Source organism: Salmo trutta, chromosome 37, assembly GCF_901001165.1.
Source record: "Salmo trutta chromosome 37, fSalTru1.1, whole genome shotgun sequence".
In the NCBI taxonomy this organism is placed as follows: domain Eukaryota; kingdom Metazoa; phylum Chordata; class Actinopteri; order Salmoniformes; family Salmonidae; genus Salmo; species Salmo trutta.
In genome coordinates this window covers 30,138,581-30,161,748 of record NC_042993.1, presented here as the reverse complement: position 1 = coordinate 30,161,748, position 23,168 = coordinate 30,138,581, and the positions used below count along the sequence as shown (strand labels likewise).

The following is a 23,168-nucleotide window of genomic DNA, read 5'->3' as shown; positions in this document are numbered from 1 at the left end:
TCATGGCCACCTAATCATCCCCAGCCTCCAATTGGCTCATTCATCCCACTTCCTCTCCCCTGTAACTATTCCCCAGGTCATTGTTGTAAATGAGAATGTGTTCTCAGTCAACTTACCTGGTGAAATGATTCCTGTCCAGGAATGTGGAAAGCATGCCATTATCATTCCAAGAGAGTTATTGGGCTTGTGGTGGGGGTTTGGGGAAGGATATGTGTGTGCTATGTTACTTTAATACAGTATTATAACTGTAAGGGACTTTTGGCATGGACTGAGGGAGGAGACACTGAAACCGTTTTGATAGTACCGTAGGTAATGTCCCTTGCTAACAATGTATGGTTTTCCCAGGTGCAATAATCTCCGAGCTATGTATTTGATCTGTGTTCTAGATCTATTACAGGGTATGTCACTCAGGATCCCTTCTCTGTTTAGTTTCTCTGGCAGAAAGGGCAGGGTCTTGTCAAAGGGACTCATTGTGCAGGGCCCTTGTGCGCCATGCAGGCCCATAGTCCAATAGATAACCCTTGTTGTTTCTGCGCAGGCCTGGGTGAGGCAGATGTGAACCCGAACAATGGCTGCCCCTCTGAGAAGGCGGCGGCGGTGACTGACTCCACGGGCGCTGAGGGGCCCAGCAGCTCCTGGAACGAGGCCAGCACAGCTGATGCTGACGATAGCGCCGTGCCACGCCCCCACTTGGTCCGCCTCTTCTCCCGAGATGCCCCGGGCCGCGAGGACAACACCTTCAAAGACCGTCCTTCTGAATCGGATGAGCTACAGACCATCCAAGAGCACAGCGGAGCAGGATCAGAGTGCGGTTCAGAGGATCAGGATCTAGACTAAGTTTGTTTCTTTGCCCTCCTTTCTCGCTCTTAATACCCCCTTCGCTCTTACCTGAGAGACCGAACCCCACTTACAGAGATACTAGCAGCATTACCCAACCCTAACCACCGACATGGCAACTGCAAGCTCCTCTGGACTGTCTAGCCTGGGAAGGAAAAAGAAGGCCCCTGGCCTTATGGATCAAATTGGGAACTTCTTTGGAGGGGACAAGAAGAGGAAGAGCAAGGTGAGGAAAGGAGAGAGTTTGATTTGTTTCAAAGATACACCTCTAAAGTACTATGGTTTATTTTTGTGTTCAGTCTTAATTTGAGGGACTAATGTCTGAATTATGGTTTTGGCAGATTGTGATCTGCAAGAATTTGTCACAAGTTTTTGTTTCAATTTGCTTAGATTTGATGTCTTTTTTCTTGTGATGTACCAAAGTTTATGACATTCTCCTGAAATGTGCTTATTTGCGAATGAATGGCATTGAAAGCTACATTTAGACACTGGATAACTGATTTGGGTGTGGTTTGAGATTGGTGTAGCGCAAAGAGGCTTTGACTTAAAGTCATTGTAATAATTGTCTTGTGATTGTTAGTACCACAATAAAATGTCATTAAAATTGTATATTTTACATTTTATTTCAGTTAGAGCTTCAAAGCATCTGTGCTACTTATATGGTCATAGTTGTGGTACAGTACAAGTGAATGATTGAATTGATCCATTCACATGTGTGTGCTTTCATTCCAAATATACTGTATGCTTAACTCATAAATATATCTAAAACTGGAGCCATTTTAAAGTTGTGTATCAGGTATTTGTAAGAGAGAGTAATGATTCGGGAGATTTCATGAGGAAATTGGAATAAATGTCATATATGTCAGCACCCTTACTTGGATGTATTTTGGGAGAGACTGTTATGATTGTTAGGCTACCAATTTTCCTGATTTCTGAGTCTTTAGTTGTTAGCCATTTTAACTGTGGATCGTCCATGGTGGGGAACTATAACCTAAATGCCTTGCATGGACCTCCATCGGGTGCAGAGAGTGTCTTCGACTAGGATTCGCTCACTCCTTCTTTACAAAGACCGCTCTAGCCCATTAATATTGTACATAATCCAACATAAATAATATAATATACTATAGAGTAGGAAAACCCCTGTATCTCGGCTAATCCTTATCCTATATGGGTTTATGTAGAATTCAAGATGATGCGTTGTGTAGTCGGAGTTCAGATAATATATGTCATTTAGCGGACGCTTTCATCCAAAGCGATTTACAGTCATGCGTGCATACATTTCAAGTATGGGTGGTCCCGGGAATTGAACCCACTATCCTGGCGTAGCAAGCGCCACCTGGACTCAGATGTGTGTGTGTGTGTGTGGATAACTGTTGCGGTACGGTGAGAATAGTTGAGCCCACATTGCCTTGTTTGTCTCGCTCTCTCTCGATCTCTCTGTGATGTGCTAATGCTAAATCCCAAAGCCTCTCTTTTGAGCTGGTAGATAAGGGATGTAGATAAATCGATATGGCAACGCAGTGCAGTGCACAGTTCAGTCCGCTTGGCACTGTCTGTGTATCAGTTGTCACCTTTGGAAGCAGAGGAAAGTCTAAAACAAAACGTACTGTATATTTCAACAGTTATGTGTTGAAGTTGGTACAGTGAAGAGAGAGTTCAAGTCCAACTCTGTTATGTTGTCTAGCTCTGTTTCACTCTGGGGATGGGGAGTGAGTTCCTCATTGGTTCAGAGAGGAGAATGGTACTTTGAGATGATGATCCAGTAGGTTGCAGAATGTGGTCTGAACAGTCTCAACATTTATGTGTTCTCCCAAGCCTTACAACAACTTCAGAGAGGACAAAAATCTTTTGACTTTTGCATATTTAAATTAAATCCCAGATCAAAGTAATTTTTGCAGTTTTTTTTTTTTTCTCGTTTCGGAATTATTTGGTTGCGTGCATTGTAGATCAGTCTTTCACATTTTAAACATAATTGAAATGTACTGCTAAAACATATCTGCCATGAGTGAAGATTTCAGTGTTTTGCCTGTCAAAATTGAATGAACAAAATTATTGTAAAAAGAGGCAGTATTAGCTTTTTGTTTTTATCTATTTGATCTATTTGTTTGAATTTCATTGTCACCTCTTTCTGTTCTTTCAGGAAATTGTGTGTTTTCTACATCAGAGTAGTGGAGTTGTCTTCAGATGTGTGATAAGTGTTTGGATTTCAAATATATGATCACTAACACTCTGTTGCCTCGAGCATAATTGGGTTTTTTTCTGTACTGATCAAAGTTTCAAAAATGATAAACAGGTTAATAAAAAATAATCTTAAAGATCCAATGTAGCCATTTAAAAAAATCTAATATCAAATCATTTCTGGGTAACAATCAAGTACCTAACTGTGATTGTTTTCAATTAAAATGGTCAAAAGAAACAAATTGCTTCTTAGCAAAGAGTTATTTCTCAAGCAAGAATTTAGCTAGGACTATATGGGAGTGGTCTGAGTGGGGAGGGGAAAACTAGCTGTTATATGTAGAGAGGTTTGGATCTCTTTCTTATTGGTCTATTAACTAATTGACTGCCTGGTAATCCCACCAAAACAGGCTTAAATTCTTTTTTCTTTTCACTAAAAGGGAATTGTCATAATTTTCACAATTTCACAGTATTATTCCAACCTCATAGTGTGGAAATATACACTAAGTGTACAAAACATTAGGAACACGCCCTTTGGAGGGTGGACTATTCTTGATGCACACGGGAAGCTGTTGAGCAAGAAAAACCCAACAGCATTGCAGTTCTTGACACACTCAAACCAGTGTGCCTGGCACCTACTACCATACCCTGTTCAAAGGCACTTCAATCTTTTGTCTTGCCCATTCACCCTCTGAATGGCACACATACTACAATCCATATCTCAATAGTCTCGAGGCTTAAAAATCCTTCTTTAACCTTTTACTGCAGTGGGCTAAATCAGGGTCAATGTTTCTTGGTAGTCTTAAACAAATCTATTTTGAAACAAAAGTATACACCTCACACACATGGTTATGGGCTTAAAGAAAAGAAGACACCTGTACCGTGTCAGATATAGAGTTGAAATGTATTCCATTTTGACTTTGCATCCCAATATTACACTTTATATACATCACAGAAGACTGAAATATAACAAAACCGTTTAACATAGAAACACCAGATTTGCAGCTTCATTTCTGAATAACATTTCACCCATGAGGCCACTAGGTAATGTGACTGCAGGAAAGGGCTACTGTTATTGACAGATATCAACGTTCACTGTTGAGACATGGATCCTTTTTACAACCTGGAATTAGCTATTTCTGTTGTACATTCTTGTCTTGGTTTCACCTGGTATTTTGTTTTGTCTTTTCATTAGTTGATTCTGGTTTGAAACTAGTTCATTGGAATCTGCATGGTGATGTCATATTTATTTTAAGAAATTAGAAAGATATCACCAAAAACGAAGAAAAAACTGGTTTAACCTCAGGAACTAAAGCCAATTTGTTACCTGTCTAAGCTGATTGGTAATCCGTGTTATTCAAAAAGGGGAAGACCTTAGACACTCATTTATCCATCAAATTAGTCTATGTGCAGTCACCATGAAACTGAACTCCATGACAGCAAAATAAATCAATTTAAATATGTGGTCTATTGGGTAACTTTGTCAGAACTAGGACCTGATACCCTGAAGAATGTTAAAAGTACAGTACAACAACAGTTTATGATTCAGAACCCAACATTTTTTGCACTCATCCCTGGCCTGAGTACCAGTCTGTTTGTGCCAAACATGTCACACAAACATTTTTTGACAAGGAGTGGCATGATAGCAGAAGCAGACTGATACCTGAGCTAACTCAACCCCAGAGTCTTGGCCAAAAGCTTCCAAGAGCTGAACTCCTCCCGCCAGCTAGATGGAGCACCGCTCAGGTTCACTGGTGTCTTTTACCCAGACCTGGATCAAATACTATTTCAAATCATTTCAAATGCTTCAGGTGGGCTTTTAAGTATTTTAAGGAGTTCAAATAGTATTTGAACCCAGGTCTTCCTTTACCCTGTCAGGAACTGTGTTTGTGTGTGTGGGAGTCTGTTTGATCCCAGGGTGGATCCATGGATCCTATTCGTTGATCCCTTTTGTAATGCTTTGAGATATCCAACTGATGCTTGTAATTTTGTTTGTATTTCCTGTGAATTGTAATGACCAACATCTGTTCCTAACCTGATCCTGTTCTGAGCTTTTGGATAAATGGCTTGATTAAACTCTCTTAACAACACCCACCCTGAGTAGTGTTTTGTTATGCTTTTGTATTGTTGTTGTTTTTATTATGTAATGCCACTTTTGTTGTGATGTGAATTTCATTAATCTGATGACTGTTATTTATTCAATCCCCTAACTATGTTTAATTGTTACCAGATTTAAAATAATCATGTAACAACTACCTCATTAGGAATTTGGGGCACCACGGAAGAAGTTGTTTAACGAGTTACCGTCTCCCGAATTAAACTCTAGAAGATATATATAAGTTATATATCCATAACAGTCACTTATTAATCATTACCTCATCAGTTCTCATTCTGAACAGTCGTGAACTTCTTGGATCCGCAAGAACCCCAACCGTTGCTGATTATTCAGTACTACACAAATTGGTTTAATAATTTATTTACTAACTAACTAAATAATAACACAGAATACACACTTACATGAGACAAAAGTCCCTAGTAGACTGACGAGATATGACAGCTTGTTACACATATGGAGAGGGATGTTTGAATGTTAGAGTTTTTGGCTTGTAAATGTCTCTCTAGACAAAAGACATTCCAATCCCAATACTAAAGGGTAGAGAGAGAAAGTTCCCACCTCCAGAGATTTGCAGCAGGGTGTGAAGGTGACCATCCAGCAGCTCCCCCTCTCATCTCTGTGGGAGAGAGAGAGAGGCCTGGTTTCTGTCACCCCCCACCAGTCTGATCTGCCCATTCTGATCCTCAAAGGACAGTCATGACACTTTTAATAACCCTCCTCTGATGCAACACTTACGGTGAATGTCCTTCTGACAATTCAGTTTCGATCCAGTCTAGCTTGAGAAGTAACCTCTCATGCTGGGGTGAGGTGGTCAATGCTAGGAGTAGCCAATGGAGAAGCTGGCCTAGTTGAAGAGGGAATGGAATGTACATCGTCAAACTATTCCCATTTGTTTTGTCTTTTCACTTAAGTGGATAAGCCCACGCTCTGCAGTAAGAGCATACTTGTCTAGACGAAGCTGGGAGAAGTGTGGTGTAGACTTAATGGAAATATGAGGCTTACTCTTAGCTCAGCTTTTATTAAGTAGCTTAAGGCCATGTAAAATGTGGGCTAATGTCTTGTTCCTTGGATGAAAGAACTAGAAGGTACACCGACATTGACTGATACCTGGTACCAGATCTGTTTGTGCTTTCTTAGCCAACTCCTATAATTGTTGTCATGCCAAACAGTCTGGCCTCACCTCAATCTCCATATCTGATCATGCTGTCATTGATGGGCACAGTGAGAAGTTAATCATGTTTGGCATGACAATGACCATAGGATTTGGCAAGACAGCATTAACAGATCTGGGACCAGGTTAATATGCTGAATTCTTTCTTTTGGTAATGCATCTTAGTACTGTCTGCCTTATGGCTTTTTTTCAACTGAAAATTATATTTCAGTCACATTTGTATTTTATGCTTTTTTAATTGAAAGTATTTTTTTGAATTGCTTTTTAATTTAACATCTTGGAAAGCTTATCAAGATACAGTAAATCAGGATAAAACAACAGTGTTCTTGTTTTCATTTTGTATTCAGGTTAGCAAAGGGCTGAGGAGTGCAGAGCATTCCTACTATTACCCTACTTTCACCTGGCACTGTAAGACAAGCCCTGTGAAATGTCAAGAGCTAGGTCTCACTAGATGTCCGGTCCAGTACCCTGGAATTGGATGGTAAAAAAACAGTTCAATTATGGTTTACTAGATTGTAGTCCCCAACTTTGTCTTGTTATTGTTGTCAGTGTTAGGGAATGACCTAGAGCTCCACTGCTTTCTAATATGACACTTTGTTGTAAACTGTCAACCCCCTGAGGTAGTTGTCTAATTCCTGCTAGCTTCTCTTAAATAGTTGGAGAAGTTGCAGCAAAGAGACAACTGAAGAGGTCATCTGGCAGTAGAAGTACTTCAAAAAGTCTGTCCTCCTGAGACTACGAACTGTTACAGTAGATTTCACTTCAAAGGAGTCAGTCAGTGGCTAGTGGATCTGCAGCCGGTCAGTCTTATTGATCAATCGCCAAGTTGTCAGTTATGACACTGATGGACATTGTTCTTTGTGATCAATCAAAACAAAGTCAAATGTAAAGCTGTGCTGGATTGAGGAGCATGCACTATATATACAGTTGAAGTCGGAGGTTACATACACCTTAGCCAAATACATTTAAACTCAGTTTTTCACAATTCCTGACATTTAATCCTCGTAAAAATTCCCTGTCTTAGGTGTTAGCATCACCACTTTATTTTAAGGATGTCAAATGTCAGAATAATAGTGTAGAGAGTGATTTATTTCAGCTTTTATTTCTTTCATCACATTCCCAGTGGGTCAGAAATTTACATACACTCAATTAGTATTTGGTAGCATTGACTTCAAATTGTAACTTGGGTCAAACGTTTCGGGTAGCCTTCCACAAGCTTCCCACAATAATTTGGGTGAATTTTGGCCCATTCCACCTGACAGAACTGGTGTAACTGAGTCAGGTTTGTAGGCCTCCTTGCTCACACACGTTTTTTCAGCTCTGCCCACAAATTGTCTATAGGATTGAGGTCAGGGCTTTGTGATGGCCACTCCAATACCTTTGTTGTCCTTAAGCCATTTTGACACAACTTTATAAGTATATTTGGGGTCATTGTCCATTTGGAAGACCCATTTGCGACCAAGCTTTAACTTCCTGACTGATGTCTTGAGATGTTGCTTCAATATACTGTATACACATAATTTTCCATCCTCATGATGCCATCTATTTTGTGAAGTGCACCAGTCCCTCCTGCAGCAAAGCACACCCACAACATGATGCTGCCACCCCCGTGCTTCACGATCGGGATGGTGTTGTTCAGGTTGCAAGCCTCCCCCTTTTCCCACCAAACATAAGAATGGTCATTATGGCCAAACAGTTCTATTTTTCGTTTCATCAGACAAGAAGGCATTTCTCCAAAAAGTACTATCTTTGTCCCCACGTGCAGTTGCAAACCGTAGTCTGGCTTTTTTTTATGGAGCAGTGGCTTCTTCCTTGCTGAGCGGCCTTTCAGGTTATGTCGATATAGGACTTTTGTACCTGTTTCCTCCAGCATCTTCACGAGATACTTTGCTGTTGTTCTGGGATTGATTTGCACTTTTCGCATCAAAGTACATTCATCTCTAGGAGACAGAACACATCTCCTTCCTGAGCGGTACGACGGCTGCGTGGTCCCATGGTGTTTATACTTGCGTACTATTGTTTGTACAGATGAACATGGTACCTTCAGGCATTTGGAAATTGCTCCCAAGGATGAACCAGACTTGTGGAGGTCTGACTAATTTCTTTTGATTTTCCCATGATGTCAAGCAAAGAGGCACTGAGTTTGGAGGTAGGCCTTAAAATACATCCACAGGTACACCTCCAATTGACTCAAATGATATCAATTAGCCTATCAGAAGCTTCTAAAGCCATGACATTATTTTCTGGAATTTTCCAAGCTGTTTAAAGGCACAGTCAACTTAGTGTATGTAAACTTCTGACCCACTGGAATTGTGATACAGTGAAAGAATCTGCCTGTAAACAATTGTTGTAAAAATGACTTGTGTCATGCACAAAGTATATGTCCTAACCGACTTTCCAAAACTATAGTTGTTAACAAGAAATGTGTGGAGAGGTTGAAAAAGGAGTTTTAATGACTCCAACCTAAGTGTATGTAAACTTCCGACTTCAACTGTACATCATTTTAATGTATGGTGCATGGGTAAGATCTGTTTATTTGACAGTGGGCAGTTTGTGATTTGTGTGTGTCCACAATAACTTACACACTGTCTCAATAGGATAGGATGTAGTGATAACTATGTGGCCCACATATCCTCCTGCTCCTTAGTAAATAATACATTATTACAATTCATTTATTCCAGAATAAATGATTGACCGTGATCCATTTCTGAAGGAGTCGGCGTCCAGGTTTGACCTCCAGCACCTCCGAGGAGAGAGGTTTGACAGTAATTAAATCCTCAGGGAGGAGGTGTCCTATGTGTCCTGAATACTCTCTCTACCTGGGTCTAGGTGACCTTGTTCTTCACTGCAGGAAACTTTTGGTTCGCTATGACATTAACATGACGGTGTAATCTGGTGTCAAATCCATTCGTGACTGCAGTTCTAACTTGTGACTGTTGTCATGATCGAGGTGACATTTTGCATTACGACTGTACTGACCTCTATGTACAGCCTCTATGTCAGAGGTGAAACAACACTGACGTGTTAATTGGATAGTGAAGTGTCACCGAAATCTCTCTACGACAGCTGGGCTGCCATGAGAGCAGCTCGCTGAGTTTAGAAATGATAAATGGACATCCATTGTTATGTAAATACAATCGTGTACGTTGAGGATGAAACAGGATGTTTGCCGCTTTCTGAAAGTTGGATGGCAGTGTGATGCAATTTTATTGTTTTTCTTTTCCGCTGTGTAATGAGCACAGCTACTTTGTGAAGTCTGAATTGTGGCCGAATAACAATGCGCTTCATGCCAGGAACACACACTTACCTCTCATACTCTTCAAACATCAAACAGAGAGAGGAGAACATTCCCTCCCTCCCTCCATTCGCATTAATCCCCCGCTCTGATCTATCCTGAAAGAACCCTCCTTGCGTCAGAATTGCGTTGTCCTTTGAACACTCTTCTCGTGTTGGAAAATACTATACTATACTCACAACGTTCAATGCAACATGTTTCCGTAAAGGACATGTGAAGTTCATAACCGAATATTGTGATCCTTCTTTACAAATAAATCAAAACGGATTCTAAATTCAGAATTTAGGATTACTCAATGTAATATAAGGTAAAGTAGGTGTAAAAAAAAGTTTTATCAACAACAAAAATTATTTTCAGAACTATTGCCTGAATCACTGATGCATTTTGAATAACCTTTTACTCCTGGCACAGGAGGCTGCTGAGGGGAGGACGGCTCATCATAATGGCCGGAACAGAGCAAATGGAATGGCATCAAACACCTGGAAACCATGTGTTTGATGTATTTGATACCATTCCACGGATTCCACTCCAGTCATTACCACGAGCCCGTCCTCCCCAATTAAAGTGCCACCAACCTCCTGTGACTCCTAGAGTCATAAAAATCCCACAGAACAATACTTTACAAAAATGTAGAAGGTTTTCTCAAGCTGCCAACATGATGCAACATACAAAACTGTATAATTGTTGGTCTAGTTACATTATCTGAAGACAAAGCATGGGTTTGAAGGTACAGACAAACCCGAGGCAACACTGAAATCACCACTGAGCAACCTCTCTCTCTTCACATCTATTCCTCTTTTACTAACGCCTTGCCTGTCTTACCCCTGTCTTTCAATGTCTCTCTCGCTCTACTTCTCTCCCTCCACTTTCTGACTTTCTCTTCCTAACTCTTTCTCTCAGGCTGCTCAATCTCTGGAACTGTATTTAGTGGGAACATAACTGGAACTTCTGATGTGTGCAGTACCTAACTTTGATGTCATTCCTAATAAACTATGGACAGGGTTCTGCAATGGCAATCAGTAATGAACCCCTAGGCCTGCATCCCAAATGACACCCTATTCCCTATTTATTACACTACTTTTGATGGGCCCTGGTCAAAAGTAGTGCACTATATAGGGAATAGGGTGCCATTTGGTGCGCACCCCCGTTGTCTCCATCTTGGTGACAGAGCTGCTGGGACGCAGAAAGAAGAACCGTTGAGTCATCCAGTTGCAGCTGTGAGACAGATCAGTTCTTCACAACAACCACAAGCGGTGAAATTAATTCACCTGTACCAGCTCCAGCACAAACCCAGCGAGCACTTTCTGGTTGAAAATAACTTTTTTCCACTTGTTTTCGACATCTTTTGCTCGTAGGGAACGAACTGACCAACCAACAACCATGCTACCTGGCTAGTCTACTGAGCGTCATCTGCATTCATAAATGTGTTGGATATTATCATCCACTTTCCAATAGAATGCGCCTCTTAGTTTGATAGATTCTAAAGGACCTCTGGTCCTCCGGGTTAGATACCTATTTATTGGAGAGGATAATGCTCAAAAGAACAAACACATTTTCTATAACACTGTGTTTCCTTCCAGAGGTCATTGTCTGCATGGGCTGCATCCATCCATCCATCCATTCAACCATCCATCCATATATGGGCAGAAAAGACAGTGAATGAGATTCAATTGGAAGCCCTAATGAGAGTATTATATTGTGAATGATGTACAGGGGTGAAAGTTTGCCCTCTCGTTTTGGTAAAGTTCTCTCATAGGGATAATCACAGGGATTCAGTGAGAGCCTCAGCCTCTCCAGTCTCTTCACTTACTGACATTAATGGGGGCGTAAAGGTCCCCTTGCTCTCACTCCACAAAATACCACAGAGGCACTCATTAGGAAGAAATGGGTTTCGCTATATCAAAGGATGTTATTCACAAACATATCCCTAAATAGCCCACCGGGAATAATCAGGGTTATTATTGAGAAAATGACAATGAATCTTTTCAGAATCACACCATTTTAATTAAGGTCCCAGTTGTGTGCGTCTGGATAGTACACGTTGAAGCCTATTGTGAGAAAAAGGGGGGGGGGTGCTATTTATTCAAGTTCAAGAGAATGAGACATAGAGCTAATTTTGCATTCATCCCTATCCAATCCTCTGAAGATGTATCTGTCTGAAGTACAACTTAATTGTATTGATCTCTACTTAACTTCCCCTTCAACAGCATTTAGTGTTAATATTTACCACACTTTTGCAAAAGACCCAAAACTTTTTCTTACTGACTTTATTCATTTATTTATAATTCCTTCATCCAGTTAGTTTTTAATCACTTATTTTCAGTTTGAATGAGTTTTGGATGGGCGTTATCTGTGTACGCCTACGTGAGTCTGCTGTGAATGACTCAGAGAGCTTATCGCAGGTCCTCTGTGATGTAAGAGCTCCCCAGGTAGTCCATCCAGTTGAAGAAGAAGCCGTTCTACAGCCCCAGAAAATGTGCTCCAGCATCCCTGGTGTTTGGCAATATGCCACCAGCTGTTTCCAATGGTAACACCTTTCAGGAGCTGGAGAGTGGAGCCAGAGTAGAGCCTGGTCTGGTTCAGGGAGCACACTTTATTGTTAGGTTGTGTTGGGCTATATGTATTCCCGCTGTGCCTTTATAATGTTCTTCCATCCCTCCCTCCGTTCCTTCTTCCATCCATCCCTCCCTCCGTTCCTTCTTCCATCTCTCCCTCCGTTCCTTCTTCCATCCCTCCCTCCCTCCGTTCCTTCTTCCATCCCTCCCTCCGTTCCTTCTTCCATCCCTCCCTCCTTTCCTTCTTCCATCCCTCCCTCCGTTCCTTCTTCCATCCCTCCCTCCTTTCCTTCTTCCATCCCTCCCTCTGTTCCTTCTTCCATCCCTCCCTCCCTCCGTTCCTTCTTCCATCCCTCCCTCCTTTCCTTCTTCCATCCCTCCCTCTGTTCCTTCTTCCATCCCTTCCTCCCTCCGTTCCTTCTTCCATCCCTCCCTCCCTCCGTTCCTTCTTCCATCCCTCCCTCTGTTCCTTCTTCCATCCCTCCCTCCATTTCCTCCAGGGTTCTTTCCGTGGCCTGTCCTCTCCTGTCAGACCTGCCAAGGCAGCCCCTAAGGGTGGGGAGAACGCTGTTGTGCGCCTCTTCAGAACGATCGTGAGTCACCCCATTTGCATAGTTTGCCTACTACTGTTGATGTTTGACTTGTTGATATGAGGGTGGCAGGTAGTCTATCAGTTAAGAGCAGGTAGCCTAGCGGTTAAGAGCAGGTAGCCTAGCAGTAGAAATAACTTTAGGCCAGTAACCGAAAGGTCACTGGTTCGAATCCCTGAGCCAACTAGGTGAAAAATCTGGTGATGTGCCCTTGAGCAAGGCACTTAACCCTCATGGATCCTGTAAGTCGCTCTGGATAAGAGTGTCTGCTAAAGGACTAAAATGTAATGAGAAATACCCTCATCTATTGTATTTCTAAAGGTCTGTGTCACTCTCTCCCCTCAGGTGTCCCCTGCCCCTCCTAAGTCTAGGGTGAGCCCCATTTACCTTACTCTTTGTCAATATTGTCCAATTAAGGAGTTGAAGGTTGTTTTAGTCTTTGGATGGGATTGTGTATTTGGCTTTGTTAACATGTGATGTCACTGAACGTATGTCACTGAGTCTGTGCTCTCTCTGGTGACGCGAGCGTCTGCCTTACTCTGCTATGCTCTACCCTGGATGTGGACTCATCTCTTCTTTGCTGCACTGCCTTTCCTCCCCTCACCCCTGTGTCTCACCCCTGTCTATTCCCTGTCTCTGTCTCTTACGTGTCCTTGTCCAGTGGACGGCAATGGCTGCGAAACTAGGCCAGGTACGTGGCTAAACGCTACAGCTAAAGAAAACGAAGAGAAAAACACCCGGCCGTTCTTTAAAACAGTATATTCTGTAGCCATTTTGAGACTTGAGAGCTTGTTGTAATCCAAGCATACATGCATAACGCCCGCATCAGTTTTTCTATTTTATTAAATCATGTTTTGAGAGGTTTTGTTTGGCAAGCTCTCCGCCTCCGGCTCAATTGAATATCCAGTTCTTTATTTGTTGAAGTCGTTTTTTTCCCTTTCGGTATGATAACCAGCAACTTAATCCTGCTTTTTCTTATTCGCCCTGCTGAATTTGAAGTCTCGTCCTCTTCTCTTGGCCCCTGTTGGCCCTTGTGCGAGCGTGCATGCACGTGTGTGTGTGTGTGTGTGTGCACATGCGTTTGTGTCTCTGTATGTCTCTCTGTGTGTATGTGTCAGTGGTGGCTGCTGAGGGGATGACGGCTCAAAGTAATGCCTGGAATGGATTCACTGGAATTGTACATTGAAACCATGTGCTCGATGCCATTCCGTTGACTCCCTTACAGCCGTTATTATGAGCCGTCCTCCCCTCAGAAGCCTCCACTGGTGTGTATGAGGGTGTGGTGTGTGTGTGTGTGTGTGTTGTGGATGTTATGAGTCACACATAACAGCTAACATTGTGTGGGGGGTATAATAACATAGCGATAAGGGATGAGACCTTTAAAGCACTTCTCTGAGGTCTTTAAATAACACTTTGAAGTGTTCCTCCCCAACATTTCATTCATCCTCATGCATGTTTATTGGAGTTTTGCGTGAACGGTTCCCCAGTCTAAATCCCCCCTGTGAGAGTCGGAGCAGCCACAGCTCAGCTGTTGCTGAGATTGAATTTCAAATGTTTGATTTAGAAAGTGCTTAAGTGAAGCGCTTCCACTTTGACTCAGATTGCCACCACGAATGCGCCACTTTTTGATCTAGGCTGGTTCAATACTGTATGTAAAATGTCACTCTGTGATAAGAGTCACTGACTAGATAGCCATCTCTACTATAACCCCGCTTTCAGTTGAGCCTGGGGACGACGCTATCGCTTCTATTGTTTTCATGCAACATGATATTATCATGCAACATTGTTTTGTACTAAACCATGCAATACCCGCGTCAGATATGTACGCATGATGCTGCTTTTTTAGCCATTAGTAAATCATTTAGATGAACAAACACAGAGATGAGCTGGCAAAAGCACACACTGACTGGGCCACCATGCTAGGTGACGACGACAACAACGTCTCCCGGTGTCTTACCTCACCCCTGCTCTCTTCCAGAAGTCAACAGGATCCGCTAAGGCGAAGAAGGCCGGTGCAGGAGACAGCGGAACCCTGTCCAAGATCTTCAAAATGGTAAACGGAAACAAAACCCATTTTTAACGGGACAAAAACACTCTGATCTGTCTTTGACATTAACATAAAAAGGGAATATCCAATGATATAATTCCCTTTGTATGTTATTGAAACCTATTCCCGAATGTGCACTTGATTAAACAGATGGGATCTTTCTTTCTCTTTTATTCCTCCCTTCTGTCTCTCTCTTCTTCTTTCACCTCAGTGACGATACCCACCATTCAGTGAGTAGCTAATGAGTCATGGGCGGCAATATACATGTACTCTTACTTGCTAGGAATTTATTCAACGTTGACAGGCTAAGGTGACACCTTCCATTGCCTATCATACCACCAGCAGAATAACTAACTGCACCCCGAGACAGCCTCTAGACAGTGATAATTACAGTGTCTGGCTGATGCTACAGGCTTCATGCATTAAAGAGTGCAGTTTGATGTCAAAGGTAACGCTATTTTTGGCTTGATATGGACATGCAGCACCTAACATAATTGGCAGCTTACTTGCAGGCAGTGATCTTGCACCTGTGGGCCTACACCTGGCTGTGAAATAAAGGGCTTCGAAACCAGCTTTAGGGATAGTAGTTTTGCTTACTCTTAATGGCTGTTCTAAGCCCTGTGCTAACTGCAATGGGACATGCTTAGCAATTACAATTGTGGCGTGTGGTAGCTTTGCTCACTTTGCCGATGGCTTACGCGGCTGCAAACGCACCGTCAGGTAAGCCAAGCTGTTATGGAAGCAGTGCCTTTCATTCTTTCTACAGCTAGGACATTGCGCTTTTAATTAGATTGACCATCTGGTTCCTGCATGTGTGTACCAAGCACACTATATATGATACCGGGATGTATTACTACACAGACAGACTTATTCAAGGAGGTCTTTCTCCGACACAGTAGGCCACGCATAAAGGTAAGGCAGACACGCTTATATACACTTGAGTGAATACTTAATGACTTTTAGAGGAGCAGCATAATACCCCGGTGTGTTCATCGCAAACAGATGACTGGGGTGTTTGAACAGAGAGTATACCATTTATAGATATTTTTTTACTACAGTCTCTACTGTATCTTTCTCTACCTCTCTCTTTTGGTCTCCAACCCTGTCTGTCTCTCTCCTTCTCTTACGCTCTCCGCTTATCTTTCCTCACCTCTCACTCTGCCCGTAGACTCACTTTCTCCTCTGAGTAGTGACTCGGAGAGCTCCTGCATTCTGAGAGGCTGTTGTTTGTCTCTCCTTGCGTCATCCATGGCATGGTGAATGCTAATCTCTAGGACATGCTCTGGAGGTCTCTGGCAGCTTTAATTATCCAGTCTGGCCCAAGCTTCAGATACAGTTATTTAATTAGGCAGAATAGGCACTGGGAGCTTATGTTCCCGTAGGTACAGTCAGTGCACTCACAGTGATTAGCAAGGCAACCAAGCACAGTCATCTCCCTCATACCATACAGGGGCCTACTTTTAAACATGTTTAGAGAGTCTGTATATAAACACATGCTCCCTACATAGGTGTCTTTGCTAGCTGGACTATGTGGCATTATGAAACTAAAAGATGAAGACGATCAAATTTACAAACGTGTGGGTAAATAGTACAGCATTCTTCTCTTGCTGATAGCTTGTTTCCCCGCAATCTCTCTGCCTAATTGGCGTTAAGCTAAAGCCACCATCTCTAGCGCTTCTCATTACCGTTTTGTTTAATCGTTATCTGGGGACGGACTTTTATTTCACGTTTTCTTTTCATTTGTTTTCCATTCTCCCGTTCTGTTACCGCATTCTAATTAGTTTGTTTTTCGAATCGATAATGATTTTAAACTCAAATTGCTGTAAGAATGGCTCAGAGCTTGGCCCGTTTTCCTCTGATCTCCTTATGTTTCAGGAGATTTAAAGGCTTTGTATGTTATGGATTATATTCATTCCATTAGTTCTCCCTAAAGAATTGTCTCATTTGTTTACTCTTTGTTCCGTTCCAATCCTTCCCTCTTTCTCCTACTTTTATATCCCCACGAGAAAATGCACAATCTATTCTTAGGGATTGAGCTTGGTGAACACAGTACAACACATCATTGATCAGTTTTGGCAACAACATGCAAATTAGAACTGGGAGATGTTTCTTTTTAGGGCATAGCCGAGAATTCACAAAATAAACAATTACGATCATACTCTAGGCCTAGAACTCACCCACCTATTCTAACAAAACAATAGTACACGATGCCCAAGGCCACATAGACTGTACATCAATATACAGCTGGACATTTGTGTCCTAATTAGCAGGTCCCTTTAGTGAGCATGGTTAGCGAATGACAAAAACTGTCCATTTCCTGATTATGTTTCGTCTCTTGCAGGGCGCAAGCCGGACTGGGTCTCTACCCAAAAAATGAGGTCCCCTTTCAAGAGCACAAAGGCAGACGTCAAGAAAAGGGACACAAGTGGGGGAAAACAAAGAAGATAAAAGAACGGATCTTTGTCGACTCACACACACACACCTCTCCCTGCTTTTCTAACACTTTCATTTTATAACTCAAATGCCTCCGCCACCGGCTGGTAGATATAGCGACACAATCTGTGCCCCCCGCCCCACCCATGCCCCCCCCCGCCCCTGCTCCTCCCCTCCCCCCCACCCCTGCTCCTCCCTCCCACCCTGCCCCTGCTCCTCCCCTCCCCCCGCTCCTCCCCCCCACCCCGCATCTGCTCCTCCCCTCCCCCCCGCCCCGCCCCTGCTCCTCCCCTCCCCGCCCCTGCTCCTCCCCTCCCCTGCTCCTCCCTCCCACCCCGCCTCTGCTCCTCCCCCCCACCTCTCCTGTGCAACCATCTTGGATGTGAACTGTTGCTGAAGTCATCCGGACCCCCTTTTACAGCCTAAAGGACCCCCGTCGTAGCTCTACAGTACCTGTGTCTTCATTTCTATTTCTCTGTCTGTCTGTCTGTCTGTCTGTATAGAGTCGTCTAACAAGGCTGGTTAACTGGACCAGACCTGGCTGAAGTAGCTTAGGTCCAACTGACCTGGCCCTGACCGCTTGTGAAGGTGTGACCAGGTCTGGTTCTGGTTCAGAAACAAGTGATTATCTGTCTTGTCATGCTTGTCTTTGTCATTTCCCCCCAAACCCCACACACTCTTCCATTTCTGTACAACCTGACATGCATTCATAGCTAAGCATTGTCTTACTCAGCTTGCATGGGTTGTTGTGATGGTCAGTTGGTCATGTGTTTGTATGTCTACCCTCCTGTATCCTCAGTGTAAGTGTCCTGTCTTAAGTGTTGCTGTCCTTCCATGTTTTTACGTTAGGGTCTATGGCTGGCTGGGATCTTCGGTGGTAAAATGACATCGAGCTACTGAAAGTTGTTAACCTACTAAAAGTCTGTCTGTAGTATCCACTGAATTTAGAAATCAATGGATGATATCATTTCTAATGTTATTTTCATTTGATTTTCAGTCCATGTAGATTGATTAAGACACTAATATGTATGGTATTGGGAGTTTCCCCATCCAGATATAACGGAGATCTGTCTAAAGTGCACTGTTTGGACCGTTGAAAAGCAGACAGACTGCTCTGAAACCAAGCTAACGCTGGACCTGCTACAAGCATGGCATTTCCAGGACAGATTCAGACCCTTTCCCCATTAGTGTAGTCTTTTCTGTCTCAAGTATCTCTTGCTTTATATATCTATCGAAGCACTGCACAAAATATGAACACAAAACAGCTAGCTAAGCAATACCATTTCTGACTGCCAAAAACAATGTGCCGTGTTTACTCTGTGGATATTAAAATACCAACACTGTCATAAAGGTGCTCCTTATTTAACTGTGTAAAAGCATAAATGTTATTAAAAAAAGATGAAGATGGATATAGAGGGCGTGGAGTTTGTTGACCAAGGTACGAGCGATGAGTTGCATAAACTGCTTATTACTGCCACTGTACTGTCCAATATCCTCACACCAGTCTTTCCTCCATTTGTTTAAAAACAAACGTGTGTAATCTGTAGCATACTCTGCCTGCCCCCCCCCGTCACCCCTCCCCCATGTCTAAATGTGCGCGCTCGTTTTTGTATGGGTCCTGTGAATGAATGTAAATGAAACTCTTGAGACTCTCATTGTTGTATCGGTAATAAAAAGATGTACGGCCAGCCACTTAACTTGAAAAAAATAAATAAAGGAATTAAAAATCATTAAATCGTTATGGGTCTCTGGTTGTGTTGTTTGATAGAAGTTTAAAAAGTAGTGTACACACATGCACTATCTTGCAGGTGTAGGGTACAAGAAGTGATGAAATATTCAACTCTGTTACGGAATCCATCTTTCTTTAGGTCAGGTCATTGTGTCGTTTGAAGCACTCATGCCAGAGCTGCATCTCATTCCTGGTACCAAGAGTAATTGTGTTTGCTCAATAATTGCATAATCAAGGAGAGGAGTTTAATAATGCCTCAATGTGGGGGAAGAGACATTTGTTTTTATAGAAGTTGAAAGTGGTCAGGCTTTTTCCATATGCTGTGAAAGTTTAACTCTGGGACTAATGAAAGATAGAGGGACAAAAATGGGTTTTGACTGTGGCAATGATTTTTCAATCACTAAACACTTGCCTTTTCTAGATACAAGGTTTTGATGCAGAGACATACCGAGATCTTCACGTATCACAGAAAATCAAAAACAGACAAAATGCAATCAACTTCACACATGATTTCTAAAACAATTGTCACACATTAAATCTGTAAAAAATGACTGGTTTTATTAATTAAATACTTTTCAACATTACAAAATACATTCCTGCCAAAAAAACAAAAAAAACACTTAACAGCTTATAGTCTGTAAACTGGTTCAGCAATTGACAAAAAAATGAACTCTTGTTCACAACCAATTTGATAAGGAATCCAAAAATATATGCAATCATACACTATTTACATTGCAAAATTAAATATCAGATTACAAAATGGCTGTGCATAAGCTTACAACTAAATTACAATTTCATGCAACACCTTGTGAACGTAGCGTCAACCCCTGAAGCCCTTATACAGCAGCCAATAACAGTGGTATCACAGGCCATCGTCATCATTGTCAAATTTACAGGCATAACGTTTCAGAAGAGAGGGATCAAATCCTCACCAGACCTAGGTTCAAATACTCTTCGAAATCATTATACTTGATCTGGGCTTGATCGAGCTTGCCTGGCACAATGAAACCTATAGAGTAGTCATCTGGAACTCTAGGGAGACTAAAGTCAATGATTTCAAATAGTAGCGTATTTGGACCCAGGTTTGAACCATATGACTCTTAGCACTTTATAGTCTCACCATTCAAGGCTACCTTCAACTTTATGGCAAAAATATATGTATATTTTTTTACAACTAATTAATCAAAAACAAAACGTTTAGCTTGCCTTTTAGAAAAGTGTATAGCATAAATATGCAAAAATATGTGACTTTAAAAAGAAAAGTACTTTTCTGGTAAACTGCACATAGATCACTCCAATGTGTTAAATGCCTGTTAAAGCACAGTTACGAGTGGGCCTTGTTCGCAGTGTGTGGAGCAGCCCCGGGAGCACGGGAGAGATGGACTTCCCCGTCTAGAAACAACGCCTAGACCCTGCCCCAGCCCGTTATACACTTGTGTAGATCTGAAATGATTGGAGAGGAATAAGCAATAAGGCAAACCTTTCGTCCAGCCTTTCAGAGGGCAAGGTGGAGTTCTTACACTATCGCTTATACCTAGTCCAGTCCGTAATAGGTCATACGGAGCGGTTTGTGACTGACTACTGCTGACTTATGGACCGCGGATCTACAGGGGTGCCTGGGGGTGCTGTTTCTGGATGGGGCAGGTGAGTGGTTATTCTACTCTACAGGGTGATGTGAACCAGTACCGCAGGACTGACAGTACAGCCATGCAGATCTATAGCGTTCGCCCCTCTTATTGGCAAACAGAGTACAGTCGAGGAACCAACCGCCGGTAGCCTACCTCAGCTAGCTACAGCCCCGACTGGTGAACTGTACTGGGAGGTCAGCGTCTGGTTACTAAACAGCTTATTGACTAAAACGTCTCGTAAGGGACTCATACTAATGAGAATCAGAGCACAGGTTGATTCAGCAATTTAGTCAATGGAGGGACCAGTTCTCTGCCTTTAAAGGGACAATCTGCAGTTCAAACAATAATAAAAGCGGGCAACCCGCCACTGATTTGGTAAATAGCTGAGGGATGGGGCTGGAGAAATGTAACCAAATTCATAAGACAGAGCTATGATATCCATGATATCAAAAGGGTAGATTTAACCATGTTTGAGGCGATAAAATGTTTGTTTACAATTGCTTTTTCTTTTTACAAAAAAAAGAGGAACAAGCTGAACTAAGCTCATGGGGCATTTTTTAAGTTACACTCTTCAATAATCAAATGGGTATATATCATGAATTAAAAAAAAAAAAAAATGGATGTAGCAATCACAGATTGTCCCTTTAATGCATATCTGAGGACAAGAGAAACAACAGGCAGAAATAGCTGCTGCTAAGACCTAATGCGTGTAGGTATGGCCGCACACGCTTTCAGTTTTCAGCATGTGCGTGGCAACATCACCTTGTATATGCTTTAGAAAAAAGTGCAGAAATGTCCAACTCAATTAAAAAGAGGTGAGGAAAGGAGGGGGTTGATCTGAGGGGTAGGTTTTTCCACACCTACTTAGTGGTAAAATCAGTGCTTTGTATCATCAGTGCACAGACGCCTAGTAAAGAGTCTATGCTGGGATAAACTGGGATGGTCAATTCAATTCTGAGTTGGGAGCTAAGGGAAAACGTTGGGAATACCACAGTGCCAGTCTCCAGAAGACTCCTGGACAACCTCTTCCATGTCATTCAGCTCGGGAGGGACATCCACTTCCGTCTCTGTCCCCTGCTCCAACGTCACCTCCTGGGTCCGATCGGGACCTGTGTCCAAGAAAAAGAAAGACAGAGAGAGAGAGATAAAGACACAGAGAGAGGGAGAAAGGGGGAGAGAAGAGAATGAAAGAGAGAGAAAGGACAGAGTGAGAGGGACAAAGTTACTCATGAACGTTCCTGTTAGAACGGAGAGAGAGTGTCAAGGGAACTCTTTAGGTTAAGTTTCGGAGTTTAAGAATGAAAAAAATACAGTGCAACACACAATGCATTTATCACCTGTGAGGTAAGTTAGAGGAAGGGGTGAGTGGCAGGTGAAATTTGTAAAAAAAAAAAATATATCCTCTCCTCGCCTCCTCTCCTTCGATGCATTGATCTGGAAGAATTGGCAAGGTGACGATGAGTCAGCCTGAGGAGGACGAGTTGCCTTCAGCCATATTGTTTTTCCAATCACTGCAGATGAAGAGGTGGTGAGGACAGATGTTGTAAGCAGTCGAGACAGAGCCTTCGTGTCTGGGATACATCAATAGACACGAGAGTCACTTCAGCAGAGGACATTTCCTTTGTACGAACCATCAAATGTTTAAACGGAGGTCTTACAGAACCAAACAGGCACTAACGGGAGAGTGCGTCACAGCAAGGTTCCATAATTAAACCCATCTATCTATTGAATGAACTCACTTAAATGGGACTGTCTCTGACAGACGCTCTCAATAAAAGAGCGATTGTGAATCCTCCAGGTGACTGTGTGTTAGAAATCGCTTTGAATTCTTTGTTGTTGCTAGCCTTCCCCTATAAGGGCGCAAGGACAGATGCTCGCACAGTACCTGGATACAGGCCTTAGCCGTGGTATATTGACCATATACCACAAACCCCCAAGGTGCCTTATTGCTATTATAAACTGGTTACCAACGTCATTAGAGCAGTAAAAACAAGTGTTTTGTCATACCCGTGGTACACGGATTGGTATACCAAGGCTGTCAGCCAATTAGCATTCAGGGCTCGAACCACCCAGTTTATAATGAGGATTAATCAATTAGAATGTCACAAAATGCACAATAATCCCTATTCACATATTTACCATGGTATTAGAAGCGCTATATAGCACAAAAAGTTAGTGCCAGAGTTGCATATTACAGACAGTCCTAAAGCCAACATCCAACACAATAATCCATTGAAAATGCTAAATCCTGTTCAAACACTTGCCACCGTCATAAGCATTTTGTCAGAAACAGTTAGTGACTCCCCGTTTCAAGTGAGAATCAGAGCGCTGACTTACAGCTCCAGTCAATCAGCTCGGTGGCTGTTGAAATATTAAGGCCCGAAGCTTCCGTATGAGCTTCCAAATGAGAATGAAAAGGACAGGTTCTGTCATCACAAGTCTGGCAGCCTTCTCTGTCAAAAGGCCTTTCAGGCAGGGAAATGCAGCAGAATTGAGAGATGGAGTATCAGCCTGATTTGTGCGCTTTATCCCTATGCGCCCTGGTCAAAAGTAGTCCACAAATCAAATTTTATTGGTCACATACACATATTT

General features: G+C 42.4%; 3 protein-coding genes across 7 annotated transcripts in view; 2 read left to right on the top strand and 1 right to left on the bottom strand.

The window, feature by feature from the left end:
- The window catches only part of LOC115177311 (myelin basic protein), a 45,821-nt gene extending 44,771 nt beyond the window's left edge, over window positions 1-1,050 (top strand). The window contains exon 4 of the mRNA XM_029737963.1: window positions 539-1,050. Within this exon, the coding sequence (XP_029593823.1) occupies window positions 539-837 (299 nt within the window). The 3' untranslated portion in view covers window positions 838-1,050. The remainder of the gene's footprint in view (window positions 1-538) is intronic.
- LOC115177312 (myelin basic protein) lies at window positions 771-17,226 on the top strand. 4 transcript variants are annotated; one of them, XM_029737966.1, is made up of 7 exons: window positions 771-1,063; window positions 12,650-12,742; window positions 13,085-13,111; window positions 13,401-13,430; window positions 14,718-14,792; window positions 14,998-15,016; window positions 17,128-17,226. In XM_029737966.1, the coding sequence occupies exons 1-6, from the start codon at window positions 950-952 to the stop codon at window positions 14,998-15,000; spliced, it is 342 nt and encodes a 113-aa protein (XP_029593826.1). In that variant the 5' UTR covers window positions 771-949; the 3' UTR covers window positions 15,001-15,016; window positions 17,128-17,226. The 4 variants fall into 4 exon arrangements, with proteins under 4 accessions (XP_029593826.1, XP_029593824.1, XP_029593827.1 ...); XM_029737964.1 differs by lacking the exon at window positions 14,998-15,016; XM_029737967.1 differs by lacking the exon at window positions 13,401-13,430 and having other exon boundaries at window positions 797-1,063.
- Window positions 17,227-19,480: 2,254 nt separating this feature from the next.
- Window positions 19,481-23,168, bottom strand: part of LOC115177310 (zinc finger protein 236) — a 90,876-nt gene continuing 87,188 nt past the window's right edge. For both annotated transcript variants that reach the window (XM_029737961.1, XM_029737962.1), the window contains exon 32: window positions 19,481-21,685. In XM_029737961.1, the coding sequence (XP_029593821.1) occupies window positions 21,543-21,685 (143 nt within the window). In that variant the 3' untranslated portion in view covers window positions 19,481-21,542. The remainder of the gene's footprint in view (window positions 21,686-23,168) is intronic.

Bases quoted from the DNA above. Each gene is read 5' to 3' on its own strand.
- LOC115177312 (XM_029737964.1), top strand. From the start codon at position 950: ATGGCAACTGCAAGCTCCTCTGGACTGTCTAGCCTGGGAAGGAAAAAG. The intron at 13,112-13,400 runs GTGAGCCCCATT...GTCCTTGTCCAG, and splicing joins CTGCCCCTCCTAAGTCTAGG to TGGACGGCAATGGCTGCGAA. The intron at 14,793-17,127 runs GTAAACGGAAAC...CGTCTCTTGCAG, and splicing joins TGTCCAAGATCTTCAAAATG to GGCGCAAGCCGGACTGGGTC.